Source organism: Monodelphis domestica, chromosome 1 (genome assembly GCF_027887165.1).
Source record: "Monodelphis domestica isolate mMonDom1 chromosome 1, mMonDom1.pri, whole genome shotgun sequence".
Taxonomy (NCBI): Eukaryota; Metazoa; Chordata; class Mammalia; order Didelphimorphia; family Didelphidae; genus Monodelphis; species Monodelphis domestica.
The window spans coordinates 531,205,068-531,231,984 of NC_077227.1; the positions used below are offsets into that span (position 1 = coordinate 531,205,068).

The 26,917-nt window shown below is 37.7% G+C and overlaps 1 protein-coding gene and 1 pseudogene across 1 annotated transcript in view; both read right to left on the reverse strand.

Moving 5' to 3' along the window:
• The window catches only part of LOC100617428 (fructose-bisphosphate aldolase A-like), a 61,230-nt pseudogene that overhangs the window by 31,266 nt on the left and 3,047 nt on the right, over window positions 1-26,917 (reverse strand).
• C1H16orf46 (chromosome 1 C16orf46 homolog) overlaps window positions 1-26,917 on the reverse strand; it is a 50,280-nt gene that overhangs the window by 20,597 nt on the left and 2,766 nt on the right. The window contains exons 2-3 of the mRNA XM_007476099.3: window positions 5,009-5,080; window positions 4,099-4,337 (exon numbers count right to left, since the gene is read on the reverse strand). Of these exons, the coding sequence (XP_007476161.1) occupies window positions 4,099-4,311 (213 nt within the window). The 5' untranslated portion in view covers window positions 4,312-4,337; window positions 5,009-5,080. The remainder of the gene's footprint in view (window positions 1-4,098; window positions 4,338-5,008; window positions 5,081-26,917) is intronic.

Consider the following 26,917-nt stretch of genomic DNA (forward strand, 5'->3'; position numbering starts at 1 on the left):
AAAGGGTTGACTGACACAGAAGAGGTATATTCATGAATGACTAATATAATGATAAAAGTTGTCAATAAATCAAAAAACCCAATTAGCAGTTCTTTTAAAAAAGCAATAAAAATTGTGTCACTGAAGAAGTGAACTATTTTTGATTTGGATATTGTGAAATCATGTATTGAATTATAAGAAGCTATTGTCATAATGCTAAAACCATATGGTTGTTGTGAGGATCAAATGATAAAATTATTGTGACTAGACTATGGTAAACACTTTGTAAATGTTGAATATTGTTATTGTTTTATTATTTCTTTAATTAAGTAACTCTGAACTGTGTTTTAGAACTTCCAGTGTACAGGAGCAACCCAGCCTTCCTGGGAAGGACCATTCCAAATATTGTTAACTACTCCAACATCTATAAAGGTTGGAGAAAAGGACTCTTGGATTCACTGTTCTCATGTAAAGAGAGCATCTTCTGTTGAGACTGATTGACTGTATCCTATACATGCATTGGAGATAACTACCCATTGACAAGTGGAACTGTTTTATTCTGCTTTTGACACATTGAATTCCTAAATTTAATTTTTTTCTTTTTTCCTTTTTTCTCTTTTCCTTATTTTATTATTATTATTTTTTACAATATTTTATTTTTTCCCTTTTTCTCATTTCTATGTACTTAAGGTACATATAATCAATATTAATTTTATTCTACAATATTAGTTTAAATATATATACTTGCTGTTATTATTAATACGCACCCAAACAGCTTTAGACTATGGGAACCTGCCATTTATTGATAATTGTTGTGGGACTATGATTAATGTTTGTGTCTGATTCTAGGAACGGGATCAAAAAAGGAGCACAGAGATAACCTGGATAATGCCAAAAGAACTCACAGGTCTAAAAATCAAAAGACCAATCCAGGTAGGATTAATGCATTCTAAGCCAATACTAAGGACTTGAACCTAGTGTGAGACTCAGGGTTGCGACACTTGACAGACGTTAAGATGTAGGCCTTCCTTGTATCCACACTCTTTGTGAAAATATCTACAGACAAGTACCAAAGGTTGGCTACCATCCTGGCTCCATCCATCCCTGAGAACGAAGGTAAAATCAGACGAGGGAATGACACTTCCCTAGATATAAAGTAAAAATCTGGTCCTTTTTTCTCTCCTATACTATGGCAACTTCCTGTAGCCTTGGCTGTAAATGGGGAAGTAAAATATGCTGCATTCTGTCCTACAGACTTGTGGGATTAGAAATTACTTCACTGGACCCTAATACAGGGGCCTGTGGAAAAAAAAAATTTTTTTTATTCTTGCTTTCTCAAATTTTGTATACATAGATTTTTTTTATTTTGATACGGATTTTGAATTCTTCTTTAATATAAATATGCATATAAAGGGTCTATATTTTTCCCTTAATTTTTTCCCTTTTCTTCTTTTGAATTTGTTTTTAATTTTATTTTCATTTTGTTTTGTTTTTTCTTTTGGATTAACTCACACACCCCCACAACTAAAACTTGAATCCTCAGCTGGACTCAGTGTTTTTTTTTCAACACTTTCTTCAGGGGGGATTGTATTTCATCAAATCCAAGATTTAAATTTTGTTCGAGATAAATCTTCAGAGAAGAAGCTTGCTAAGTAACTGAATCCAGAGAATGAACTGTTTGCAGAAAGATATCTAAACCTTTTCACTACAGGAAGATCCAGAATGAACCTTGGGGTGTGGTTGATTGAACATTTTTTGAATGTACACTCTTATGCCAAAGGGGACTTCCCCCTAATTGGTTTTTGTCAATGCACCCAGCAAAACATTGGTTTGCTGTCTTTCTCTCTCCTCTATTTCCCCATATTTACAACTATTATAATTTTCCTCTTAGTGGGTAAAAATTTTTGTATACACTTACAGTTAGAAATTTTTGGGGTGCAGTATGCTTATGTTTAGTGATCAATTGGGGAGACTAGTCCCCCAATCATCATCAGGGGGGATTGTGAATTTTAAAAGTCTCCATCTTGGTATAGCACCCAAAAATTGTGCACACCCACACTACACGGGCATGTGCTAGTCAATGACAAATCAGAAATAACTAACTGCCCACCTGGGCTGTCCTAAGCCAAGCTAGAGCCAACCATTGGCACTTGTGAGACACAGGAAGTGAGGTAGGGAACAGCCTCTGAGATTCGCTCACTTCCTGTGGAGAGAGCTAGACGGAGTTCGTGTTAGAAGCTTGGACAGGGAGGACGCCCGCAGACAGCTTTCCTTCAGATCACTCACGTGAGTTAAGGACTGATTCTTTCCACCTTGGCCTTGGGCCTAAAACTCCCTCTGCCTTGGTCAGAGGTTGAGTAGCCCCTTTCCCTTTTCTCCTCTCTCCTTCTCTCCCTCTCCTTTTCCCTACTCCCATTGTGATTAAACCTCCATAAACTCCATTCTGACTTGACTGTTTCATTTTAGGAATTTCATAAGTAAATTCCTTGGCGGCCATTGTTCAATATTACAACAATCTTAAAAAGGTGAAATTTTCACCATTACAGATGTGACTAGTACAAAATGCCAAAGGAGATAAAATGAATAATTATTATTAATTTTTAAAAATCCTTACTTTCCACCTTAGAATCAACATTGTACATTAGTTCTAAGGGCAGAAATAAGGGCTACTCAATTGGGGTTAAGTGATTTGCTAAGCTAGGCAGTGTCTGGGACCATATTTGAATCCAGGACCTCCCCTCTCTGGACCTGGCCCTCAATCCACTGAGCCTTTTAGCTGCCCCTGAAATAAATAATTTTAAAAATAGGTTAATTTGGAATGCATTTGGCTGAACTGACATCATCTGATTGGTAATATTTTATTTCATGTTTCAAATACATGCTATTGTGTCAAAAATACTGTGAGAAAACACTGTATCAGAAATAAATAATAAATAACTTCTCTTTTATTCTAGAAGCTGTCAGATTACAAATTGAACTATAAAAGAGTATGATTAAAATCCCCCCAAACTGTTCACTACCTAATGGGGTATATTTTGTTTTAAAATAGATAATAATTTACTATTTAGAGAATACAAATTGTACAGATCCTTTAAGATATCCTTAACTGTGAGATCCCTTGAGACTTTGTATTCATACGGGTAGGTTCATAAGATTTTATCAGCCCTACTGACCACATGTTACAAAATATAAAATACTGAAGTTTGAGAACCTAGAGCTGAGAAAATAGAATCCCCTCTCTCACTCTTTTTAAAAGATGGGAATTTACAAGTATACTATAATAAAACGTAGCTTTCATTTAAAAATGTTTGGCTATCACATAAAAATCATGGAAATATATAAGGTAGTTTAAAGATGTAACTTCAATACATCAATATAACTCAACTGTCAGGTATTTGCTGTATGTCTAAAACCCCAGAATGTGATTGATTTTAATTTGTAAGTAAAGGATAATGATTTATAACTGGTAGGGAAATATAAGAAAATTAATAATATTTGAGCCCTAGGTTTAGTAAAATTAGATTAGTGGAATTTTGCTATTTTGAGGTAAAAACTCTTTTGTTTTCAGTTTTGATCACAAGGATATTTGTTCTGAATTGTTATAAAAAGCCCATAGTAGAAAATGACATACTGCAACCTGAGAACTGCTATAGGTAGATATCTATATAAGTAAGGGCTCCCCATCTCCCCATATCTCTAAAGGCCAACCACACTAAATACTATCTTGTAGGGAAAAATAACGGTGCACTCCAGCCAGTCTACTCTATAGGGGAGATACAAGAAAGTAGTGAAGTAACTCAAAATGAGGAACAAATTGAAGAAGAGTCAAGTGCATAGAAAATTAACTAACTCTTGTTAACATAGTATAAACTCTCTGAAAAAGGTAAAACTATAGAGAAAACTTTCTATTTCTGTTTACAAGCAATTTTGTGGAAACTGAGCAAGAACTGTATCTTTTTCTTCTCCCCTAGCTGGTAATTCTAACTTTGTTTAATATATGTATTTTAAAGTTAAAGGAAAAACATTTTAAGATCTGAGAAAAAAGAATGTAGCAAATATTCAAGAGATATACTTTTGAGAAATGGCATATGATACTTTAATACTTAAAATAGAACTCACTGCTTCTTCCCATCCGGTGCCAATAAAAAATTCCTTGGATCTTACATTTTGCTCTTGCTCAAGTGTATTGTCACTGATATCAAGAAGACAATAAACATGATTCTTTTCTCTTCTCTCATCTGGATAAGTACATTTGAATTGGCTCTCTTCTATCTTGTAAATTTCACTGCTATTTGATAAATCCATTTTATTTTTTTGAAAGAAATTCATCATAGTTGTAATTTCTTAAAGCTTTCAGCCTGCAATTTGAAATGTAGAACAAGTTTAATATTCAGTATACCTCCAAACTACCTCAGGCACTTACTAGCTACTTAATCCAGGACAAGTCATCTAACCATTTGCCTCAGTTTCCTCATCTATTAAATGACCAGGAGATGGGAATGGCAAGCCACTCTAGGATTTTTGCCAAGAAAACCCAAAACGGGGTCATGAAAAGTTAGATTCAACTGAAAAATTACTGAACAACAATATATCTCTAAAATATAATGCATTTGAGATGTGGACTAACTAACTAACTTCACTAACTTCAGAAAATGCATCCAATGACAAATACTGAACCAGGAGCTGGCATTACAAAGAAAGACAAGTTCACTTTGGCTTGACAGCTTCTTGTCATACCTGATGGTTTAATACTGGAGAAACTACTGGGTAGTTCCATACATATCTTAACATTTATGCTCAGTATCAATTAGGAGAGAAAATATAGATTCAGACTATAATTAGTACTCTCCTTTTTCCTGTCCCCATTAGTCATCTAAGCCTCCCCCAGTAGTGAAAATGGTCTAGGTTTAGGTACTAGGCAAACCATTTGGGCAACCAATTTATAGTCTAGGACATGTGATCAAATCAATAATTATCTAACATGTATAAGTTTTAACAGGAAATTACTAATAAAAGCATATTGTTTTACCTTCGATGGTTCAAATATGTTCAACAGCAATTAAATTTTTCCACATGTGATAGGAATGGAGATGAATGAAATCTGAAAAGGAGATATCATAGTCATAATGGGACTAAAAAGTATAGAGAGCCAGGTCAAGAGATGGGAGATCTTGAGTTCAATTCTAGACTCAGACACTTCTAGCTATGTGACCCTAGGTAAGTCACTTAACCCCTACTGCCCTTTCTGTTCTTCTCCCTTAGAACCAATACTTAGTACTGATTCTAAGATGGAAAGTAAGGGTTTTTAAAAAATGGATCTGAAAAAAAAGACATTTTTCCCCCTATAAAATGGGAAGTGACAAAAACCCAAGGAGGGGCCTGGAGTATGAAAAAGTAGGTACACTCAGCTCCCTTTTCCCTTTGAAATTTGTGAACTTCACTGACATCTTCACAACACTAAATAATCTAAATTATAATACTGTAGCACTAAAATTAGTTTTTAAAAAAGGGGATGTAAACCTGAAGTTCCTAAAGATAAGTTTAAAATAATGTAACAAAGAATATTGAACAAGATATGTGGTTCCCAACCCCTTAGAACCATTTCTTTAGCTTAAAAAAAGTCAGACTCCCTCCCTCCATGATAGCAATATATTGAGAAATGTTTGAATTAGTGATACTTTCACAAGATCTACATACTTTAGAAAAATAACATTTAGTATTTGAAAGTAGCAAATATTATGTGTGCAATATTTTATTCATTCAGTTTACAGTGAGTATATTTATTTGTGAATTTGAATATGGATTCATAGACAACTTAAAATCATTTTGGGCTTGAAGTTAGGAACCAATGGAGTTCTGGTTTCTCTCTCTGGCATAAGCCAGGTTTTCTTACCTGAAAAATGGAAATTATTTTTTTACTGCCTATCCCCTAAGGATGACATGAGGAATGTACTTCATAAAATGCTGAGTGCTAAAGTAATGGGAGCTACTATTATGAATGTGGTTTCACCTACCAGGTAGTCCAAAGGAGGAGAAGGAAGAGGATTTTCAAGTTGACAAAGCATTTTACATACCTAATGCCATTTGATTCTCATTCCAACCCATTGAGGTAAATGAACCCTGACTCCAAGTCCAGCACTTTATTTAATATCATACTTTCAGTAACTATAATAATGTTTTAAATAATAAACCTAGAACGTATCAGACATTAAGAAGAGCAGTAAGTAATGTAATTACCAATCTTGGTCCTAAAGAATATACAATGAAACAGGCTGCTCTTCTTGCTACAATAAGAACAATTTATACATTGTCAGACATGTTCAATGTTATCAGTTTTTGCTTAATTCAATCAACAAGCATTTATTATGCATCTACTAGATATAAAACATGATGCTAGACACTGGGGATAGCAACAAAAGTGAAATGGTTCCTGCTGTCAAGAAGTTTATACGCTAGGCAACATATAACATATACAAATGAAAGATGTAAAAAATGGAGGATGAAGGAAGCAGTGGGAAATAGCCCAAGTTACAAGGAGGAATCAGGAAATGCTGAATGCAGATGGTGGCAGTGAGCTTTGAAGAAAATAAGGAATTCTAAGAGCTAAAGTTAAGGCAAGTATGTAGAACCAGGAGAACAGTAAGAAGGCCAATTTGGCTAGACTACAAAGTACACCAACGGAGGTAATGTATTTGATCCCAGAGGCAATAAGAAGCCACTAAAATTTACTGAGTAGAGCAGTAACATGATTATACCCAAGTCAGGAAAATCACTTTGACAGCTGTGTAGAACATGGACTGGAGAAGGAAAATGAATTAACAAAGATGGTTAATTAAATGGTGAAACAATACTAATTGTATCCATTAGTTTGGGATTTATACTTCTAAGGATTTTCATTCTTTTCTAATTAGAAAGTAGTATAATGGAATACCATGAATGAGTTACAGTAAGAAGATTAGGCTGACTTCACCATTTTGCTCATGAAATGAACTAATGTCTACCAGGGTTGGAAAGGTGGCACAGAGGTATGTTGTGAAGGTTTTTAATATCAAATAATTGCTTTTCTGTATTACAAGGAAGAATTTCATTCTGTGTAAAAGAATGGGAGATAGCTATATCTACGAATCATTGTGATGCGAAAACAAAGGCATCAATTTTCCAAATAATATATGGTCAAAGAATATGAAGGAAGTTTTCTAGGGAGGAAATCCTAGAGCTATCAAATAGCCATATGAGAAAGTGATCCAAAAATCACTATTAAAGAAATACAAAAGTAACTGGTGAGGTTCCACCTGACAAATGTGACAAAAGAAAAAAACAACAAATGCCAGAGGGGGTGTAAGAAAACAATCATTGATGCATTGTTGGTGGAACTATAAATTGGTTCAACCACTCTAGAAAACAATTTAATACTATGTCCAAAAAGTTACTTGACTGTACATACGTCCTTTAAAACCCAGAAATACCACTCCTAGGTCTATAGCCCAAAGAGATCCAAAGAAAGGGAAAAAGGACCCATGTGTACAAAAAGCTGTGGTTCTTTTTGTGATAGCAAGGAATTAGAAACTAAAGGAGTATTCATTAACTGAGCATAACTAGACAAAGAAATGAATAGAAAGAGAAAGAAAGACAAAAAAGAAACAAAGAAAGAATATAAATGAAAAGGCATACCATTGGGCTCTAAGAAATGATGTAGGGCAGTAATATCAAACTCAAATAGAAATGGGGTGGGGGTCACTATCCATATATAAGGTTCCTTTTGGCCACATAATGAAAAGTTTTAAAATGTAATGTTATATTTTACTATATTTTTATTTACTGTGTTAAATGTTTCCAGTTATATTTTAATCTGGTTTGGGCTATATATCTGATATCAAGGCATTTTCAGAAAAACAAAGGAAGACTTGTATGAACTGATGCAAAGTAAAATGAGTAGAAATCAAGAGAACAATTTATGTGGGTAGTCTCAACATGGCTCCCTCAGCCACCTTCTTCTTGGTCGGTCATCAGAAAAAAAAAAGCCCCTCCTTCTTCCTGGATTGTTGCTTTTATTCCTTCTTTTACATCCAGATCAATTTCAGAATCATATCTGGGATCAGATATCATGGGATACAGTCTCATAACCCATGATCAGTGATGTGACATTGTGAATTTTAGATTTACACTACCCTGCTTAGTCTAACAAACAGGAATGTCTACACCCCTACTTAGGATTAAGTGTTGAGAAGGATGGCCTATGACAGACATGTGCTAGCAAATGATAAATCAGAAACAACTGACAGACCCACTGAGCTGTTTTAAGTCAAGCTTAAGCTACCATTGGTACAGGTGAGATGCAGGAAGTAATGTAAAACCGGTCTATATATTTCGCGTCACTTCCTCTCTCCGGTCTCTTTTCGTGGAGAGGTGGCTCTGGCTTTTTTCATGGCGGAGATGTGGCTGGTGGCAGCATGCTGGGCGCCTTGGCGTGGGTCAGGTAAAGCATCTTCCCTGAGCTCTCTCAGAGTTTAGGCTGATTCCTTTTTTTTCTTTACCTTTCCTAAAAACGCCATCCTCCTAAGAGGACCCTCATCTTGGAGGAGGTCTCATGGCTGGAAAGTCTCTGAACTCCCCTTGGCTCAGGCTAGGCTGGAGAAATCTTATACCCTTTTTCCTCTCTCTTCTTAATTCCTTCCCTCTATATTAATTAAACCACCATAAAATTCCGAAAATGACTTGAGTATTTTTATTGGGATTTGAATTAATCCATGGTGACAAACTAAATTTATATTAAGTTAAAAAAAACCCTAAATTTACCCCTAACAACATATATAAGAATTAATTAGTTAATTAGAAAATAAGGTTGCTTATAAGAAAGGTTCATTGGAAATTCTCTTAAAGAACTTCCAAAAAGATTCTAGTTTGATCTTAAGGTAATCCTTCAAAACCTCTATCTCTGAGCTGGAGAGTTTCACTGAAAAGAAGTTCCAAAGTGAGGAAAAGCACAAGTGATTCTCAAGTCCTAATGTTACACACCCATTGTGTTCCAGTTATGTCAGTAATTCTTGTTCCATTTGAATCATATCACAAGTTAATCTCCACACACTGTAATAGGAAAGTAGCATCATGAAAAAAAAAAGTCCTAGATTTGAAATGAAAACACCTTTATTTGAAATTCAGGACTGGGTTATTATTGACATCAGGATTTGAGTTAGTCACAACTTCTCTGTTCTAATTTCTCTTTTGTAAAATGAGGAAAAAACTTTGAGCTTCCTTTTCAGCCATAAAATTGTATGACCTGATTTACTGTGAGATTTAAAATGGTTGATGTCTTAAACTGTAGTGAGTTAAAATGGTGGAAGATATAAATTGTGATAGATATAAGAGAGGGTGAGTAAATTTTGACCGCAGAAAATATGTTTCACTACAGTGTCTTGGTTTTTAAATCAAATATAAGGTGGTCACCAGGGAAATATTCCCAATTATTCAAATACCCAAGTCAACTGGGTTTTATAGAGATTTTAATTAATACAAATGTGGAATTAAAGAAAAGAGAGAAAGAGAGAAAAAGGAAATAAGTATGAAGTGCCTTAAGCCAATATGGCTTAGACCTGAGTCTTAAGAGAGAGAATCAGTCAGTCAGTCTTTTAACACTCACCACAAGGTTTGCCTAAACAAGGATTCTAGTGACACCAGGCCAGCTCCATCTCAGCTGACTTCACCAGAGAGCCTTCCAGCCAGAGACTGTTCTAAAGAGCCTCTCTCCAGAGCCTCCAGAGGGACAGAGTCCCCTTAGAGGAGCTCCAGTGAGACCTCCTTAGAGATTGTCCTCCAAGAGCTTCCCTTCTCCAGAGCCTCTCTCAAGAGATTCTTCCCAAGCGGTCCTCATCAGAGATCCTCCAAAAGGATTTCTCCAAAAGGATATCTATCCTCAAGAGATTCTGCTTTTTCTTATATAGGGGTTTTTCTCCCATGTCACCTCCCCTAAGTCCCTACATCTACCAATCACTGTAGACGCTTTCCAAAGGACTGCCCATCTAAATTCCTGCTAAGTCGACCAATCTCCTCAGTAAGTCTGAATCAGAAAAAATGTTGCTGTGTCGACCAATCTCCTCAGTAAATCTGAAGGAGAGAAAACACAGCTGAGTCAACTAATCTCATCAAGAGAAAACTTGCCCGACCCTTTTAGGTACCTAGCATCCCATTGTATCAATTCTAAAGATAGGCCTGGCTCAAAGAACTCCTTGCCTCACCATAAGCATGGATCCAAGTACTTTCTTTGTTTAGCAAGGAGTTTTCTGCCCTAAAGCAGTCTTAAGTACAGGTGGAATAGAGGTCCTCCCATTTCTGATCCTGGCGAGTTCTCACATCAAAATGGGGAATGTTTCTCAGTAGGGAATTTGTTCCAATTAAGAATTCCCTGATGGGAAAATTTTTAACATTCACAAGTCTGAGAGATTTCAAGATTTACATTACAAAGGTATAAAGATGACTGCAAACTGTAGCCAATGACTCTAGAGGACTGATAATGAAACATATTTCTCTCCTCTTAGAAAAAACATCAATTACAATTGCAGAATGAAGCATATCCTAACAGATTTGATCAACATGTCCATTTAGTTTTTCTTAATTGTGCTTCTTTGTTATAAGGAACAGGTTTTATTGGGATCAGGGGTATTGGTTTGGGAAAATGACAGCAATATTTAAAAGAAAATAAGTATAGACTACCAAGTCTGGAGATAAGTGGTCCTGGGTTAAAAATCTGGCCTGACACTTCTTAGCTGTATGACCATGGGAAAGTCACCTAACCCTGATTGTGTAGCCCTTACTACTCCTCTCCTTAAAAAGAATACTTAGTATTAATTCTAAGATATAAGATAAGGATTTTTTTTTAAAGAGTATCAGTAAGACTTTCTTTTTAATGTGATAAAGGAAATTGCTTTACATTGGTTTCTAGTTATTTATTCCTTCTCCCTTTCTATCTCTAACTGCTTGTTATGTAAATATACTGTTTAAGGCTAATAGGTTTTATTTATGTATCATTTGATCACCTATTGATTATACTTTACTTAATTGCATAAATATGATTTGGAAATGCAGAAAAAAAGAGGAGAAAGTTTGTTTTCATTTTCTGACAAATCATTTGGAGAGGAAATTGTTCCCTTAGAGTCTGGGACATAATTTTAAACACTATACCTAGACATGCTCCAACTTAACTAGGTTAAAAATGGAGGACAGCTGAAAGGCTTTAATCAAAGGTTAAGTTTGGAAGGGAAAGAAAAAAATGTAAAAGCTTTCTCTCCACCCTCACAACCAGGAGCGTGGATGCCTAGGCAATGGGGGTTAAATGACTTGCACATAACCAGGAAGTATCTGAGGCCATATTTGAACCTAGGACCTCCCATCTCTAGGCCTGGCTCTCTATCCACTGAGCCACCCAGCTGCCTCCCAGGTTAGTTTAAAATCAGCTTGGAAGCTAGATAGGGTAGGGATTGTGCAGTGTAGAAGAAGCTGTTCTTGGTGTAGTGCTTCCCATGCTGTGCTACGCTGTACACAGAAAACACCGGGTTTGTGCAGTGGTCTAAGAGCTGCCTCAGCTCCAAGCTTGAATTTGAAGCAGCTATTGCATGCTTGAGACCTGGGGGTGGGGGTGGGGGCTGTGTTAGGAGGCAGGGGGCCAGCTACTCAGCTGTACTTAGTCACCCCAAGGGGATTAGCTTCTCACCTTCTGTGCAGGAAACCCGGGGAACCATCAGGCAAAGTGGTCTGGTGGGCAGATGGGTGCGGACTGCCATAACTGCATGGTGGGATACAGCAGGAAATGGCTTATCTGTTTTGGCCAGGAGTCCCAGGGTAAGTCTAGCAGGCAAAAGTAGACAGGCAGAGATGCCACTACTTAGCTCCCCTTATAGGTGGGTCCCCATCACCAGGAAGACTCCGAAGAGAGTCCCCTGGAGGGGAAGGGCGAAAGGACCAGGAAAAACAAAACAAACAAAAAAAAATGGCAGGAGAGAAATGTAGTTTTGATCTACTCCCTATTTGTTACTCAAAGGCTTTCTTAAAAGAAAATTAAGGATTATTTTCTCTTCATGGTCACCAAAAGTGTAAGATTTAAATCAATATCAATAACTCCAAGTATCATTTTATAAAAGTTTATTAATAATCACTTGAAGTAGAAGGAAAAAACCAGAAGTTCAAAGCCTAATATTCTAACTAAAGTAAGACCATGTGTTCAAAAGTCCATGTACTACCAGCATCAACAAAGGAGTAAAAGGGTGAATGACTTCTCTAAAACTCTTGTCAAAAATATACTTCAAAGTCAAACTGGATAACTGGTATGGCTATAGATGGAGAGCAATGAAGAATACCTCCTATGTATAGGTAATTGGTTGTTGTGGGGGCAATCTATGGAAGACTTGGCAGAGAAGAAGAGATATGAAGTTCAAAAGTGTGTAATTGATTTCTGTACCCTTGAACTATGATTCCCAGCACCCCACTTTCCTGCTCACATTGCGTGCTGACATAGGGAGAATATAAGTTTAGTGTAGCCCCACCTCTCATGCGCTCTGCTTCCTGAAATCAGAATGGTTGCCAGTGATTCTTTTAAGTAGGCAAGGAGAGCTTGGTCATGTGGTCTTATCTTGTTAGATAATTACCTTTTTATTCCTTTACTTCTAGTGATTATTAATAAACTTTATAAAATATAACACTTGGACATTAATTTAAATCCTACATTTTTAGCGACATGAAGTTTGGAATTTAGGACCTTTACTCCTTTTTCAGTGAGTAGATAAAACTTCATTTCTCTCCTTATGTGGCTTTCCCCTCAGGGGAACTCTCTTTAGAGCTCTCTTGGTAGTGGCATCTCTGCCCACTCCTTTGCTTTTCCTTGCAGGACTAAGCCTAGGGCTCTGGATTGAAAGGGATAAGCTACTTCTTGCTATATCACACCGGAGCCCATCTGCCTGCACCTATCTGCTTGTGCCAGCATTCCTTGCTGCTACCCTGGAACACTGCATAGAAGGTGAGAAACTAAGTAGCTGGCCCCCTGCCAGCCTGGTTACATTCCCCTCACCTCATGTGGGTCTCAAGCATGTGGTAGTTGCTTGAATGTCCAGCTCAGAGCCAAAAGGACTTTTAGCCTAGAAACAGCCTAACAGTGCAGCATAGACAATGCCTACCCCATATACCTCCCAGGTCAATTTTATACTGACCCTGAGGGTTTTCACACTCCTGGCTGGAAGAGTGGAAACTGAGGGTTTAACCCACATGGGGTTCTCCTGGGCCACCCTCTAGACCCTAAAATCCAGCACAGCAGAGGAGCAGTTAGTAGCTCAGTGGTTTTAAAGCCAGATTTAAAAAAAATTAGGCTCTGGTTTCCTAACCCAAAATTCAAGTGCTGCCTGTATTCTATACTAAAACGTCCTTTTCTTCTCCCAGACCCAGTTCAAGTAAGTAAGCAGCTGTGAGGAATTTTTACCTTCACTGTGCCTAAAATAGAAAGCTTTTGTTATCCCTCAATAACCAAGCCTCTGGCTAAAACCTTTTAGCTGCCATCCATTTTTAAAACTAGCCAAGAAGGGCATGTCCAAGAAGGGCATTTCAAATCATGCAGGCAATGAAGGAACAGCTTTCCACCAATTTAATAAGTACAACTGAAAACATGGCCCAATCTATGAAAGAGCAGTGCATTACCAAAATTTTAGGGTGTAATTCTTCCTACCATTCCTAGGTGCACTGGACTGGTACTTGTAATTAGCTTGAGTAATCCTGAAATTAAGGGGGAGAGATTCAACTCCCTGCACCCCCTTGCCATTTTGGCCTGCCCAGTCTCTGCAACATACCCAACATGGGGGTTATCTACACTATGTCCAGTCTGCAGGTATGGGGAAGCTAGAGGTGTGACCAAAGGAATCTAGATGGATGATGATACTGGGGAGGGGAAGGAACCTTAAAGAGTCTGGAGGTGAAATTTTAGCTTTACAGATTCCATTGCTAACTGTTTTAGTTTGTTCCTCTCCAAATAGTGAAGAAATCTCTATAACATTGGAATTGAAGAAAAGGACTCTTGAATTCAGTATCTGTACCCTGTCACATATATTGTATTTGCTGATTGTTTGTTTTAAAATTTAAGTTTGTTGTTTAAGTTCACATATTGATCTAATCTAATATATTCTGTTACACTGAATCATTTTAAGTTACTGTGTTTTGGCCATTAGCTATATATTTTCTTTATTTGTACCTCCCACTATGACTGGACTGGAGAAAATATCACTGTAGAAGTCCATAAACAACTTGCACAAACCCTTTTCCATGGCAAAACCATAGGTCCTTATGGATACTGAGTTTGTCATCATATCCATCAAAGTCACATGTTTCTTAAATGGCCTTTTGTTCCTTTTTGCCTTTATTGTCACATAGATGATGATGGATGGACTCCATCAAACTGGTTACAACTTGAATACAACCTTTAGAGAATTTAAATTAAATAAATAAAAATTTAAATTTATTTTAAAGGGTCTTCACAAGTGATTTTTTCCAGGATATCTAGGAGCACCACTACCTCTGACTTATCATTTGCCTATCTTTGAGTTGGTTGAAACTAAAGGTAAGGGTCCATTTAGTAGTTGAAGTGAAGCAGTTGAAGTGCTATACCACCATTTCTGCATTTATAAAAATGTAATTGATGAGACATATAAAAACAAGCCTTTTAAGCTGTTATAGTCTCATCTGGGAGATCTGAAGGTTTTCCTAGGGGGCATGGTACCCCTGAATGGCTCCTAAGAAGTGAGTATTTCCCATGGAGACTACTGGCTTCTAGATGATTTCTGTATCTCAAGCTTATTCTGTACTTCCACCAGAATGATCTGGATTCTTGGTGATGTTTTAGACCCCAAAGATTTTCATTAGCAGTATAGAGGTTTGTGTTTTTCTGGGCTCCTCTGCCACATTTTGGAATGATGGCAGTAATAGATTTTGTTAAAAATATCTTAGTCAAGGTTGAAAGATTGGCTAAATCTGAAGAATTTGTGACAAGTATCCATGAGCTTCAAAGGTTTCGAGTGAATCCTATATGATAGCAGGTTTATTTGCTATTGTCATTAAATGGGCTCTTGTGATTTGGGGGATTTTAGTACTTCTTTGAATTGCATTACCTGTTATATAACTATTTTGATAAGCTGCTTTCTTAGTCAAAATCATTTGCACTCACACTGTGGATCATGGCCAAGCTAAAAAAGGAAATGGATTTCATTTTTGGGTCAGAAACATTTGTATGGCACCTCTCCTGGGCAAATACAGTGTCACTGATTGTGAACTATATACTTTTTTTTTTTTAATTTTTATTACTGTTTTTCCTGGTATGTACAATAGAGTATTTGAGTTTTCTTTCTTTCCTCTCATTTTTTGTACTTAAAGCACATTAAAGTATTAATAGTTTTTTTTAATTTTGCACTAATATAAGTTTACAATATCCATTAGCCTTAATATTAATGCATACCCTAAAGCTTTAGACTATGGAAACCTACCATTGATTATTAAATATTATGGGACTTTGATTAATGATTATATCTGATTCCAGGAGAAGGGGACACAAAAGAGTCATTATACAGTGCCAAGAAGTACAACATCAAAAGAGACCAAGAAATCCCAACGGGATTGATGAGAATCTGCACCAAGACAGAGGACTTGTTTGAGGTTCTAAGTTGCGGCTGTCTGACATATGTCAGATGCAGGTCTTATCCATGCCACATTCTGACAAGTGCCTGAGTTTGGCTACCATCTTGGCTCCAATATCCAATATCCAATATCTCCCTGAGAGCAAAGGTAAAATCAGACCAGGGAATGCTATTTCCCATTTGCTGCTAAAATCTAGTGCTTTTTCTGTCTTTCATAAGTGTAGCAATTTTCTGTAGCCCTGGATGCTGACTGGGTAAGTTCATATTACTGCAATGGTCCTATAGGCTTATGGGACATATATCACTTTATTGGGCCCTGATTCTAGGACTTGTTAAGGGCTTATTCTTGCTTACTCAGAATTTTTATATACTATTTTGATTTCTTTTCTCTTTTTCTTCTATTTGTTTTTTTTTATGTTTTTTACTTCCTTTTAACGATTGATTCATATACATCATAACTCAGCCATGTATCCCTGGGTGATCCGTGTGTTTGTCAACACCCTCCCATTAAATAATTGTCATATAATCCTACATTTATAAAAATTTTTCTTGTTTCAAGAGTAATTTTAGGATAAGAAAAACTTGCTACCTCTCTGAATCCAGAAAGTGAACTATTTGGAGAAGGCACCATGGAAATGCCTGAAGAAACCTTGCACTGCACCAAAGGATCCAGAATGAACTTAGGTGTGTATTAAAATTGAACTGTGGGGGGTTGAACGTATTTATTTTGAATGTACACTCTTATGCCTAAGGGGTCTGCCCCCAATTGGCATTTCGTCAATCTGCCTAGCAATCATTGGTTTTGTTCTCCTCTTTTATTTCCCTTTTATCCCCAAATTATTTTTTGCCTTTATTGTCCCCTTAGAAAATACAATGTTTTATGTATCTCTAGTTATAGATCTTTAGAGATATAAGTTGGTTATGTGTACTGATTCCATGGGGAAACTAGGCATGTAAATCTGGGAGATTTCTACATGCTTATTTTCAATGGGAATCACAGGGGAGATTGTGTAATTAATTTTTGTGCCCTTGAATTATGATTCCCAGCACCCCACTTTCCTGCTCATGTTGTATGCTGATGTAGGGAAGATATAATTTTGGTGTAGCCCCACTTCTGCTTCCTGTAATCAGAGCGGCTGCCAGGGGTTCTTTAAAACAGGCAAGGAGGGGAAACCTGGGTAGCTCAGTTGATTGAGAGCCAGGCCTAGAGACAGGAGGCCCGAGGTTCAAATCTGGCCTCAGACACTTCCCAGCTATGTGACCCTTGGCAAGTCACTTAACCCCCATTGCCTAGCCCTTACCACTCTTCTGCCTTGGCACTGTTAGATTTAAAATAGTTTTGAGCGTTAAATAGTTGTAGATAAGAGAGTAGGAGCCATAAACTGTGATAATTAAAATGTTTGGGAGCAAGGGAAATATATAACAATTATGACCACTGAAATATGTTTTCTACTGTGTCTTGGTTTTATATAAATATAAGATGGTCACCAGGAAATATATTCCCAATTTATGAATATGCCCAAGCCAACTGGGTTTTATAGAGAAATTTAATTTATAATACACTGATTAATCAATAGAAAAAGAGAGAAAGTAAGAAAGGAATAAGAATGAAGGGTCTCAAGCCAATAAAACCTAGACCTCAGTCCTAAGAGATAAATCAGTCAGTTGGTTTTATCACTCACCCAAGATCTCTCTAGGTAAGGCTTCTCATGCCAACCTCAGGCTCTACCTTCAAGAGAGCCTCCTTTCAAGAAATGTTTTCAGAGAATTCTCCTCCTGACTCCTCCTGAGTTCTCCTTCCACAGCCTCCTTTAAGATCTATCCAGGAGCTCCCCCTCCAGGACCTCTCTCCTCTCAGACCTCCTTCAGAGCAAAAAACCTCCTCCAGAGCAAAACCTCCTCCGAACCAAAACCTCCTCCTCTGTTCTCACATCTACCAATCACTGTCGATCTCTCCCCTGTGCCAATGGTGGCTCTAGCTTAACCCAGGACCGCCCAGAGGTCTGCCCCCCTTTGCACATGTCTGTTGAAGGTCATATTCTCAAATAATTAAATCTTGATCTTTGCTGCAGCCCTTCCTAAATCCTGTTACCCTGAGTAGGGTAGAGATTGTAAGTTCCAAGACCTGGTTCTGTCATTCCAAGTATCTCTATTGTATCAATTCTAAAATCAATCATGACTCAAAGAACTTCCTGTTCTATGCTTAAGCATAGGTCAAAGCCCTTTCCATTGTTTAGCAAAAGGTTTCTGTCCTAAAGTAGTCTTAAGTAGGAAGGAGAAGGATCCTCCCATGCCAAGGAGTTTCACATTCCAATAGAGTTCTTACTATCAGTAGAAAATTTTTTTAAGTATGAAATTTCCCAATGGAGAAATTTCCAACATTCATAAGTCTAAGAAATTTTAAGGTTACAGCACCAATACACAGTATTGATTCTAAAACAGAAGGTATGGGTTAAAAAAAATAAACAGGCAAGGAGAGCTTGGTCATGTGGTTTTATCTTGTTAGATAATTACCTTTTTATTCCTCTACTTCTAGTGATTATTAATAAACTTCATAAAATATAACACTTGGAGTAATGGACATTAATTTAAATACTACAAAAGGAAGCAGATACAATATGGCAGTGAAGCAAGAAGAGGTACAGTAAATCCTCCCTGCCTCCCTCAACACTTGCAAACAGATCTAGAAAATGCACAAGATTGAATCCTAATGGAGAAAGCTAATAAGTCACAGTGAGTGATTTTTCCAGTTTATATCAAGGGGAGGGTCTCTGAACTCTGAGGATGGGATCTGTAACCTCTCAATCACATGCAATGTCTGGGAACAGGTAACAACTGGCAGATTCCAGGTCACAGCTCTAGGGCAGACTGAAGAAAGGATCAGAGATGGCATTCTAGATTAAGGAGGGAACACAGGCCTTAGCCACCTACTGAGCAGAAGACAAGTTTAGAAGTAAACAGCAGCTATGTGGCTTGGGACATAAAAGCAGAATAGGGTCTCAGCCCTAACTTCTAGCACAGACGTCTGAAGCCTGCAGTTGAATAACCAAAGAAGAAATCCTAGATCTACAGTTCTGTTACTCTGAAACAATAGTGATTTCCAGCTAGCTGAAAATAGTAACAGCAATCTACTGAAACCCCAAACAACATATTGTTCAGACTCAAACCCATGTCAGTAATCTCAGACTAAAGGAGCAGGGATCAGATTTTGCTTTAGGTCAGACTGCTTGGGAAACACTGAAAGCCTATAGGTCAGCACTCAATACTCCCCAAAAGCATTAGGAGGACCTGTTCAAACATTATCTCTAAAAGTATACAGAGATTGGCCCTAACAATTAAGTATGAAGTTGGCTAGAAAAATGAGCTAACACATAAACAAAAAGATTTCCATCATAAAAAAGTATTATGGTGGCAAAATCACTAAATTCAAGACCAGAAGAAGAAAATGGCTCCAGAATATCTAGAAGTAATACCTCCAAGAAAAACATAGCTTGATACAAATTCAGTTAGAATTCCTGGAAGAGATGAAGAACAATTAAATAAAAAATAAATGTTTCATGAAGAAAATTAGAATGCTAAAGGAAAAAATGGAAAAGAAATGGAATTAAAGAAGAAAGAAATGTAAAGGAAACAGTTTGGCATAAGAAATACAAAATTCTCCAATGAAACATAAGAAGTATGAAGTCCTAGCAGTGTGATCCTGGGCAAGTCATTTAACTCCAACTGTATAGCCCTCACCCCTCTTTAGCCTTGGAACCAATACTTAGTTTTGATTCAATAAGAGAGAAGTTAAGGGTTTTAAAAAAATCAAAAGAATTAAAAAAGAAGAAAATCTGAAGTATCTTAAAGCAAAAACAAGTGACCTGGAAAAGAGATCAATGAGAGAAAATGTGAGGACCACTGGATTACCTGAAAGCCATGACCAAAAAACAAAAGCACAAAACAAAAAAATAATAATAATAAAACAAAACCCTAGACTTCATATTTAAAGAAATCATAAAAGAAAATTGCCCAGATGTTTTAGAACCATAGGGCAATAGAAATAATCCACCAACCACCTCCATAAAGAAGCCCCCCAAATTAAAACTCCTGGGAATATTATAGCCCAATATTAGAGCCCAATAATATATACCCAATATTATATTGGGTAAAAGAAAAAATACTACAAGGAAGTTAAAAAAAAGACCCAAATACCAAATAGCTACAGTCAGGATCACATAAGATTTAGCAACCATTACAATAAAGAAGCAGAGAATTTGGAATTCTATATTACAGACTGAAAACTGCACACACGCACATATGGTGTGTGTGTGTGTGTGTGTGTGTGTGTGTGTGTGTGTGTGTGTGTGTGTGTGTGTGTGTGTAAAACTAAGAATAACTTAACCAGAAAAATTGAATATAATGTGGAGGGGTGGGAAGATGAGGAATGGTTTTTGAATGAAATAAGACTTCCAAGCATTCTTTTTTTAAAAAACTCTTACTGTCCACATTAGAATGGATAATAAATACAAGTTCCAAGACAGAAGAATGATTAGGGCTAGGCAACTGAGGTTAAGTGTCTTGCCCAAGATTACACAGATAGGAAGTCTCTGAGATCAGATATGAATCCATATCCTCCAGATTCTAGCCCTGGCTCTCTATCCACTGAGCCACTTAGCCGCCCTCATTCTTTTTTTTTTAATCTTTACCATATGTCTTTGAATCAATACTGTATGGTTCCAAGGTGAAAGAATGGTAAGGACTAGGCAATTAGGGTTAAGTGAATTGCTCAGGGTCACATAGCTAGAAAGTGTCTGAGGACAGATTTGAACCCAGTACCTCCTGTCTCTAGGTCTGGATCTCAATCCATTGAGCTACCTAGCTGCACACATAACCCCAAACATTCTTAATGTAAAGATCGGAGCTCTGTAGAAATTCTGAAGTACAAACATGGGAGTCAAAGGAAATATAAAAAGGTAAATATGAATGAATAATAAAGCATAAGGTAGCTGAGTAATGTGGAGAGGAGAGAGTGGCAAGCTACAGTCAAGAAGACCTGGGTTCAAATCCAGCTCAAACACACATTAGCTTTGTATTCTGGGCCTAAAAAACAAACAAACAAACAAAAAAACCTCTTTGCCTCAGTTTCCTCATCTGTAAAATGAGACAATAATAGTACCTACTTCCCAAAGTTGCTGTGAGATTCAAGTGAGATAACTATAAAAGTGCTCAGCACAGTTCCTGGAACATAGTAAATGCTATATAAACGTTAACTATTATTAGCCATTATTGAAGTATCAAACAAGAATAACTTGCTTAAATTCTAATAAGGGAAAATAATACTTGACTTCTCTAAGCCCTATAAACATCAAGGTCCAGAGAGGGAGTCCAGTTAGATAAGGCCTGGGAATTATTTTATTATGTCTTGATGGCTTAAAAAAGAAGACTGGAAAGGGAAGGGAAGAGGGGAGAAAATGGAGAGGAAGGATAGGGAAAAATTCTCTTTCATATTCAGAGTGTGAAAATAGAAGTCTATACAACTAAAGAGGAAAGAAAGGGGGGAGCAGCTTAGACTTGAAAGCAACTCTCATTCAAATTGATCAAGAGAGGAAAACACACAGATACATAAGGATACACACAGAGTTGACTATAGAAATATATTTTACTCTGCAGAGAAATAGGAGGGAAAGGGGAGAACATACAAATATATTTATAGCTCGTTTTGTCAAGAATTAGAAACTGAAAGGGTACCTATCAACTGGGAAGTAGATGAACAAATTATATACATATATATATATATATATATTATCACTTATCAATATTATCAATATTGATATCAATATCAATATTATCAATATACTTATCAATAAGTTCATGAGATTAGAATCTTTCCTGGAGCCTGGTGAAGTGGAATCCTTGAGGGGCAGTTGAGCAAAGGACAGTCTCTCTGAACCTGGGAGTGGAAGGAGACATGTTTTCTGAAGCAGCTTGAGGATCATCTTTCAAGTTAAAAGCCTGTGAATATCTTTTGCTGTGGATAAGAAGTCAGACTTCAGTCTTCTGCTGGACAGAGATTGAGAAGCTGATACAACTGGGGAAATACCATCTGTGAACATATCTTCTGGGATTCTTGGATTTTGCTCACCAAGGACTCTTTTGTTAAGATACTGGTCTCTGATAGACTGCCTTTAGATAACTTAGAGATTAGATAGGATAATGGAGAGCAGTCCCACTACTGGAGAGATCCTCGCCTGTGTTATACTCAACAGACTCCTGTCATCTGTTTCAGAGCAGAACCTGCCTGAATCACAATGTGGCTTCCAACCAGATCGCAGCACCATCGACATGGTCTTCATGGTGAGGCAAATGCAGGAAAAATGCCTTGAGCAGAACCTGAGTCTCTACATTGTCTTCATAGACCTGACAAAGGCATTCGACACAGTGAACAGGGACACATTGTGGGTGATCCTTAGCAAGCTCGGTTGCCCAGCAAAATTCGTCAAACTGATCCAGCTCTTTCATGTCGACATGACAGGGGAAGTCCTATCTGGTGGAGAGACTTCTGATCGCTTCAACATCTCCAATGGCGTGAAACAAGGATGTGTCCTTGCTCTGGTACTATTCAACCTATACTTCACCCAAGTATTACGACATGCTGTGATGGATCTAGACCTGGGCGTCTACATCAAATACCGACTGGATGGCTCACTATTTGACCTTCGCCACCTGACTGCAAAAACAAAGATAACAGAGAGACTCATCCTGGAAGCTCTCTTCACAGATGACTATGCTCTCATGGGCCACCAAGAAAATCATCTTCAAACCATTGTGGACAGGTTCTCTACTGCAACAAAACTGGTTGGCCTGACTATCAGCCTCAGCAAACAGAGGTACTGTTCCAACCCGCACCAGGGAGGCCAACGAACCAGCCGTGTATTACAATCGACGGCACGCAGTTTTCTAACGTCAACACTTTCAAGTACCTGGGCAGCACCATCGCCAACGACAGGTCCCTAGACCACGAGCTTAATGCCAGGATCCAAAAGGCCAGCCAGGCACTTGGGGGGGCTGCGCTCCAAAGTCTTCCAACACAGCGGTGTAAGCACTGCAACGAAGCTCAAAGTGTACAACACAGTGGTCCTCAGCTCGCTCCTGTAAGGTTGTGAGACATGGGCACTGTACCAGAAGCACATGAAGCAGCTGAAGCAATTCCACCAACGCTCTCTCCGGTCAAACATTAGGATCCGATGGCAGGACCGAATCACCAACCAGGAAGTCCTTGACAGAGCCAACTCCACCAGCATCGAAGTCCTGGTCCTCAAAACCCAGCTACGATGGTCTGGACACGTCATCTGCATGGATCCGCAGCAAATACCAAGACAGGTATTCTATAGTGAACTGTCAACTGGACTCAGGAAACAAGGCCGACCAAAGAAAAGGTACAAGGATAAGCTAAAGTCAAACTTGAAGTGGGCTAGCATTACACCAAAGCAACTAGAACTCGCTGCCTCTGACAGAAGAAGCTGGCGAACCCACATTAACCATGCCACCACCACCTTTGAAGATGAGCGATGTCGACATCTTGCCACTGCACGTGAACGCCGACACCAGGCCACAACCGCACCTCCCGTAACATGCCCCATATGCCACAAACTCTGAGCCTCAGTCTTTGGACTCCAAAGCCATATGAGGGTACACCGTAGATGAAACTGCATAAAGACAATTGTCATTCTCGGACACCGAGAGACTACTACTACTAGATAGGATAAGTCAGATAGTATATATATTTATTGGGTAAAAGAAGTTAAGATTTCTCCCTTATCCCTTTCCTTCCTTTCTCCCTTTTCCCTCTTTGCTAAATAAAATCAAAATATTTAAATGTAATTCTCCCTGTGTTTTTTTTCCCTAAAGCCCTTCCAATCTAATTTTACCATTTCAATATACATACATATATACATACACACATATGTAAATGTGATACAATACTATTGTGTTAAGGGAAGTTCACCCCCACCCTCCTGGAGGGGGATCAACATTCCTCAAATACCAGAGTTATGTCCTGAACATTAATAAAAGAAAGGGGGCAGGGCCCACCTTGGCTTTTTGGGTCTGTTGATGTGGACTGCTGGCTGGGAGAGCAGAGAGGTGAGGGAGAGAGTAAAGATGCTGGTAGAATAGAGACACGTGGTCTGAGAACTTAGAGTAGGGAAGGGATTTAAAACTATGCTTAACTACCTTTTTTATTAATAAACTTTATGAAAAATAATAACTGGTAGATATATTAATTTTAATTATAAAAATATCATGGTGTAAAAAATGATGAAGGGGTTGGTTTCTAAGAAACCTAGAAAGGCTTGTAGGAATTGACAATAAGTGAAGTGAGAAGAATCAGGGGAACAATTTATAAAAAAACAAAAATATTGTAGTCAAACATCTTTAAAAGACTTTGGAAAAGAAAGGCTTAGAAACTGATCAGTAAAATAACCAACAACAATTTCAGAAGACTAATCAATGAAATATGCTACCCACTTCCTGCTAGAGAGGTAAAAGATTTAAAATGCAAAATGAGACACTTTTTTTGGACATAGTCTATGTTTTGCTTAAATATATGTAGCTATGGATAAATCATCTATATGAATAATGTTATTCTTGAATGATCTATACTGAATACACATTCTTGAATAATATACATGTTGAATAATACTTTATGTATTCACACATATATTTGTATGTTTTTGTGAATACATATTTCTAAGAGAGATTCTGTTTTTCTTTCTCAACAGGAGGGGAGAAGATTGGAGGAAGAAAAGGCAGCTTCTTGTAAAATTAAAAGAAATAAAATTCAATTTAAAAAGAAGAGGTGTTAAAGAGTATAAGGAAATAAGCAGAGAAATTGCATCACATCCTACAATAAGATTTAGAGCTATAAGAAATCTTAGAGATTTATCCAGTTTTTGCCCTGATTTTACTGATGAGTAAAACTAAGGCTCAGAAATGTTAAGGTACTTCCCTATCACTGACAAAGAAAGTTACTTAAAGCTATAAGGTGAGGTAGGAAAGAGAGAAGGGAGACTTTCTGGCAGTCATATTCTCTTTTATTCTGAGTGACTCCAGATTTCTAGTGGAGTTGGATATTATAGGGCCAAAGCAGAAGCCAACATCCTCCAGATGCCTCTTCTAAAGAAACTGGGATAACTACACTATACTGTGAGATTTAAAATGGTTGAGGTCTTAAACTGTAGTGAGTTAAAATGGTGGAAGATATAAATTGTGATAGATATAAGAGAGGGTGAGTAAATTTGACTGCAGAAATATGTTTCACTACAGTATCTTGGTTTTTAAATCAAATATAAGGTGGTTGCCAGGGAAATATTCCCAATTATTCAAATACCCAAGTCAATTGGGTTTTATAGAGATTTTAATTAACAATACAATGAGTAATCAAAGAAAGAGAGTGTAAGAAAGGAATAAATATGAAGGGCCTCAAGCCAATATGGCCTAGACCTGCGTCTTAAGAGAGAAATCAGTCAGTTTTTTAACACTCACCACAAGGTCTGACTAAACAAGGATTCTAGTGACATCAGGCCAGCTCCATCTCAGCTGACTTCACCAGAGAGCCTTCCAGCCAGAGACTGTTCCAAAAGGCCTCTTTCAAGAGATTCTTCCCAAGCGGTCCTCATCAGAGATCCTCCAAAAGGATTTCTCCAAAAGGATCTATCCAAAATGATAGATCCTTTTTCTTATATAGGGGTTTTTCTCCCATGTCACCTCCCCTAAGTCCCTACATCTACCAATCACTGTAGACACTTTGCAAAGGACTGCCCATCTGAATTCCTGCTAAGTCAACAAATCTCCTCAGTAAGTCTGAACCAGTGAAAACACAGCTGAGTCAACTAATCTCATTAAGACAAAACTTGCCCGACCCTTTTAGGTACCTAGCATCTCATTGTATCAATTCTAAAAACAGGCCTGGCTCAAAGAACTTCTTGCCCCACCATAAGCATGGATCCAAGTACTTTCTTTGTTTAGCAAGGAGTTTTTTCCCCTAAAGCAGTCTTAAGTACGGTTGGAGTAGAGGTCCTCCCATTTCTGATTCTGGTGAGTTCTCACATCAAAATGGGGAATGTTTCTCAGTAGGGAATTTGTTCCAATTAAGAATTCCCTGATGGGGAAATTTTTAACATTCACAAGTCTGAGAGATTTTCAAGATTTACAATACAGAATGATATAGGGATGGAATTGGTGGTAACTGATTTACTCACTTGAAGGAAGTGAGTTGTTCTCTGCAAGGTGGGGCACCAGCATTGATTAGCTATGGGGAAAGGTAATGAATAAGCAGATTTGTTCCCTTCCTGTGCTTTTCCCACTCAGCTTAGTCTACCCAACAACAATAGTATCACCTTCTAAGAATGCTAGGGCAGAGGATTCTAATGAAATGGCAGGTTTAACCTTTTCCTTGCCCATGGTTACTCTGAGAGAGTGTATACATAGGAAAGTATGGTCCTTGCTTTGATTTCAGTCTGGACCTATGATTACATGGGCATAGGACATATTGGCAATTCTTCTGTTACTTAAGTTTTATAGAGTTATCCAAGACCCTGACAGGGTAAATGTCTTGTGCTGAATCATCTAGCTAGTATGAGTCAAGATGCACATACTTGGAACCCCCAGTCTTGCAGATTTCAAAGGATCTACTAGTACTCTCTCAAAAGATTATCATCTCCTTTGATCATTTAACTATTTCAATATGTAAAATCAAATAACATATAAAGTGCTATATAAAATTGTAAATGATCTAGAATTTTGTTATTAATCACAAATTCTTTCATTATTACTCTACTATTGTAATACTATTTTCCCTAATTGTGTAAGCTTCTTTTAGACCTTTGTTATCTTAGGATAGAGATAAGGACAGGGATTAAATCTGTAATTTCAATAACATGAGGAAACTCCCTCCCTTCTACCAATGCAGGGCTAGCATCTTTTCTTAGACTTATATATATAGTCTTAATAGATTGTCTAGAGCAGTGATGGTGAACCTTTTAGAGACTAAATGACCAAACTGCAACCCTCATGCCCATGTGAGCTGCTCCCTCACCCCAGACAGAGGATGGAGGAAGCACTCACATTGGGCTGCTGGGCAGAGGGGGAAGGGACCAGTGCCCTACAGCATATGTGCCATAGGTTCGTCAACATAGACCAAGAGCATTGGGAGGTTAGTGACTTCTCCAGAGAAATGGAGCCTAAATTCAAAATTTCCTAACTACAAGGCCTGGTCTCTAAGCACTCTGACATGCTGCCTC